At 41.2% G+C, this 2536-nt stretch overlaps 1 protein-coding gene across 1 annotated transcript in view; it reads left to right on the top strand.

Annotated features, from left to right (window-relative positions):
* Window positions 1-2467, top strand: part of LOC111388458 (DNA-directed RNA polymerase III subunit 1-like) — a gene marked incomplete at its 5' end in the record, with an annotated part of 14704 nt that extends 12237 nt beyond the window's left edge. The window contains one exon of the mRNA XM_023013163.1: window positions 2035-2467. Coding sequence (XP_022868931.1) covers window positions 2035-2440 — 406 coding nt within the window. The remainder of the gene's footprint in view (window positions 1-2034) is intronic.
* Between the last annotated feature and the right edge of the window lie 69 nt (window positions 2468-2536).

The following is a 2536-nucleotide window of genomic DNA, read 5'->3' as shown; positions in this document are numbered from 1 at the left end:
CTCTATTTGTTTTCCAGACTCATCCACGCTCTTCCCACATTTATGACTGTAAAGCATCTTGGAGTTCACTTTGGACCCACATCTCGCTTGTCTAACTAATGCATCCAGTTCCCCTTTCAACTCCTGGACACGAGCCTTTCTTTCAGCAAACCATCATGTGAAACTTCTGCATATTCTTCCTTAGGCTTAGACATCATACAATAGCCTGCATTTTCACTAACCTTAGTCGCCTTTTCCTTTTCTATTAGCATCCTTTGACTAATATTCTGCTGGCATAGGTCATCCTTTGTCGACTTCCTTCGTCTACCGTTTGACGTTTAGCCTTATCTCCAACAACAAATGAATCAACTACTGCCTGAAACACCCATGAGATCGATGCCCATTCTTCTCCATTTGCACCTTCCGGCACCATCACGACTCCTTTCTGACGCCTCTCCCCATCCAAAGTGCAATTGTCAGGTACCTACTGCGGCTATTCACACATCGTTTTGCTAAAAAAGCTCTTGAAGACTCGTTGAACTTTGAGACAACATCCTCTTACCTATTGGTCACCTTCAACTTATCCACCATATTCACCATCCAAAGTGCACCAAACCTTTCCATACAGATTTCATTTGATATCTTCGCTCCCCACTCTGTCATTCTAACAATGCCAAAATTGTTAACAGATTGAATGCCATACCATATGAATTTGTGAAACTCCTTTATCTCTACTCGAACCCTACGATTGAATACCATACCATATGAATTGTCCAACTTTTTCCTCTGATTGTGTGTAAATGGCGCAACTGATGGTAAAACCGGTATCCCGAATGATCTGGATTGAGCAAGAATAAAATTCTGGTTTTCCCGCGCACGCACCGGCAGAAGCGTCACCGGAGCGACGCTAGCTCCGCGCCATGGTCTAGTTAGGGTCGGATTCGTCTACAGTCTATCGATAGTGCGCATGTGCCGGAGCAGTGATCGGTTCTCGATGAATCTGGTTTTGGATCTCAGATCGCACCACCTCTCTGCCTAGTTTTCTCCCCTTGCCACTAGGTTCTTCGGCTCCTAAGGTTTCCGCACCAACGTAGGATGGCTCGCCTCTAGTCAGAGCAATGGTTTGAGCGGCGGCGCTAGGGTTTCTACCTAGGGCAGCCGCCTGTGGATTTGGATTAATATGTGGCGTGAGGCCGGTGGTTTGGGTTTGCCGGTCAACGAGTGATTGTCGTTGCCGGCGTCGATGTGAGTAGGTGATTGGGTAGTGTCTTAGTTGGGAATTGGTTGGCTGAAAGGCTTTGATATTAGGGGAGGGAGCTCCATCACATTCTCAGGTTTGCAGGACATGAATTTTGAAATGTGTAGAGTACTTTATAAAATACAGAATAAGCATGCTTTAGCTTTCTTTACTTGACACAGAGAGGAAAACAGCAAATCTTTGTAAAAACCTTATACCTTGTCTTGTGCAATTCACTGAGCACTGGAAATGAACATTAGGTGTATGTTTGGCAAAAAAATTTCAAGTTTATAAGCTGTTCAAACATAATTTTTTTACCGTACATTCCTTTGAATTTGTGACTTTATCAACTTTTTAACTACACATACATTCGGACTTACTGTTTATAAGCACTTATAACTTAGCCAAGCAAGCACTAGATCTTCTAGTTGAGGAATAGGATTCTTGAAGTTATCCTTCAAATTTAAAGGTTCATATGATCCAAGCTTCTTTTCTTCTCCTACTTTTCTTATGTGTTTTGGGCTGGGGGTGTTCACAAAGTTGATTATTGTTTGGTAATCTCTTTGCAGCTTGAGAACTTAGCTAATGATTGAATGTAACCCTTGGTAGTTTGTTGGCATTTGGGGGTGATGTCGAGGAGAGGAAAACCCAACATAGTGCTTTCATGGAGTTTTTGTATTAGTTTTGCACTTCAAGGTAGACAGTTTTGCCAAAAGAAAATAGATTATTTGCTTTTATTGATTGTTGTTACAATTTTGAATAACCCAAAGTAGAAAAAGGACATACTAGCATATTGTTGATTGTCTGTGACATTGCAGTGCTCGATGGATAGGAAATCATGGGTTTTCCATTGGGATTGATGATGTCCAACCTGGGAACGAACTGAATGAAAAGAAGAAAAATACAATTTCTCAAGAATACAGGAAGTGTGATGAGTTCATACACGAATATGAGCATGGACGTCTTAAGTTGAAAACTGGATGTGATGCTCCTCAGACCCTTGAAGCTCAAATAACCTCTGTATTAAACAGAATTCGAGAAGAAACTGGAAATGTAAGAAATTTTTTTATTTGTTTTCTATATACTGATTTTTGTAATTTCTTAAATACTATTTATACTGTGAATGGGTGTATTTGGCTTACCTCACAACCATGCCCTGGACAGTGCAGACACTGTTGTCTTGATTACTTCTTTACCTATTTTCTGTTGGCTCATCCAGTTTAGATTCTAGTCGTCGAAAGGTTAGTTTCTGTACAGGACACGTGGCAACATGACTTCTTTGAACACTTTGTGTTCAACCGTTTGCCCTGTGTTTGATTC

Source organism: Olea europaea, unplaced genomic scaffold (assembly GCF_002742605.1).
Source record: "Olea europaea var. sylvestris unplaced genomic scaffold, O_europaea_v1 scaffold4956, whole genome shotgun sequence".
NCBI classification, from domain to species: Eukaryota; Viridiplantae; Streptophyta; class Magnoliopsida; order Lamiales; family Oleaceae; genus Olea; species Olea europaea.
Note: the sequence above shows the minus strand (reverse complement) of the source record. Positions and strands in the feature narration are given on the sequence as shown.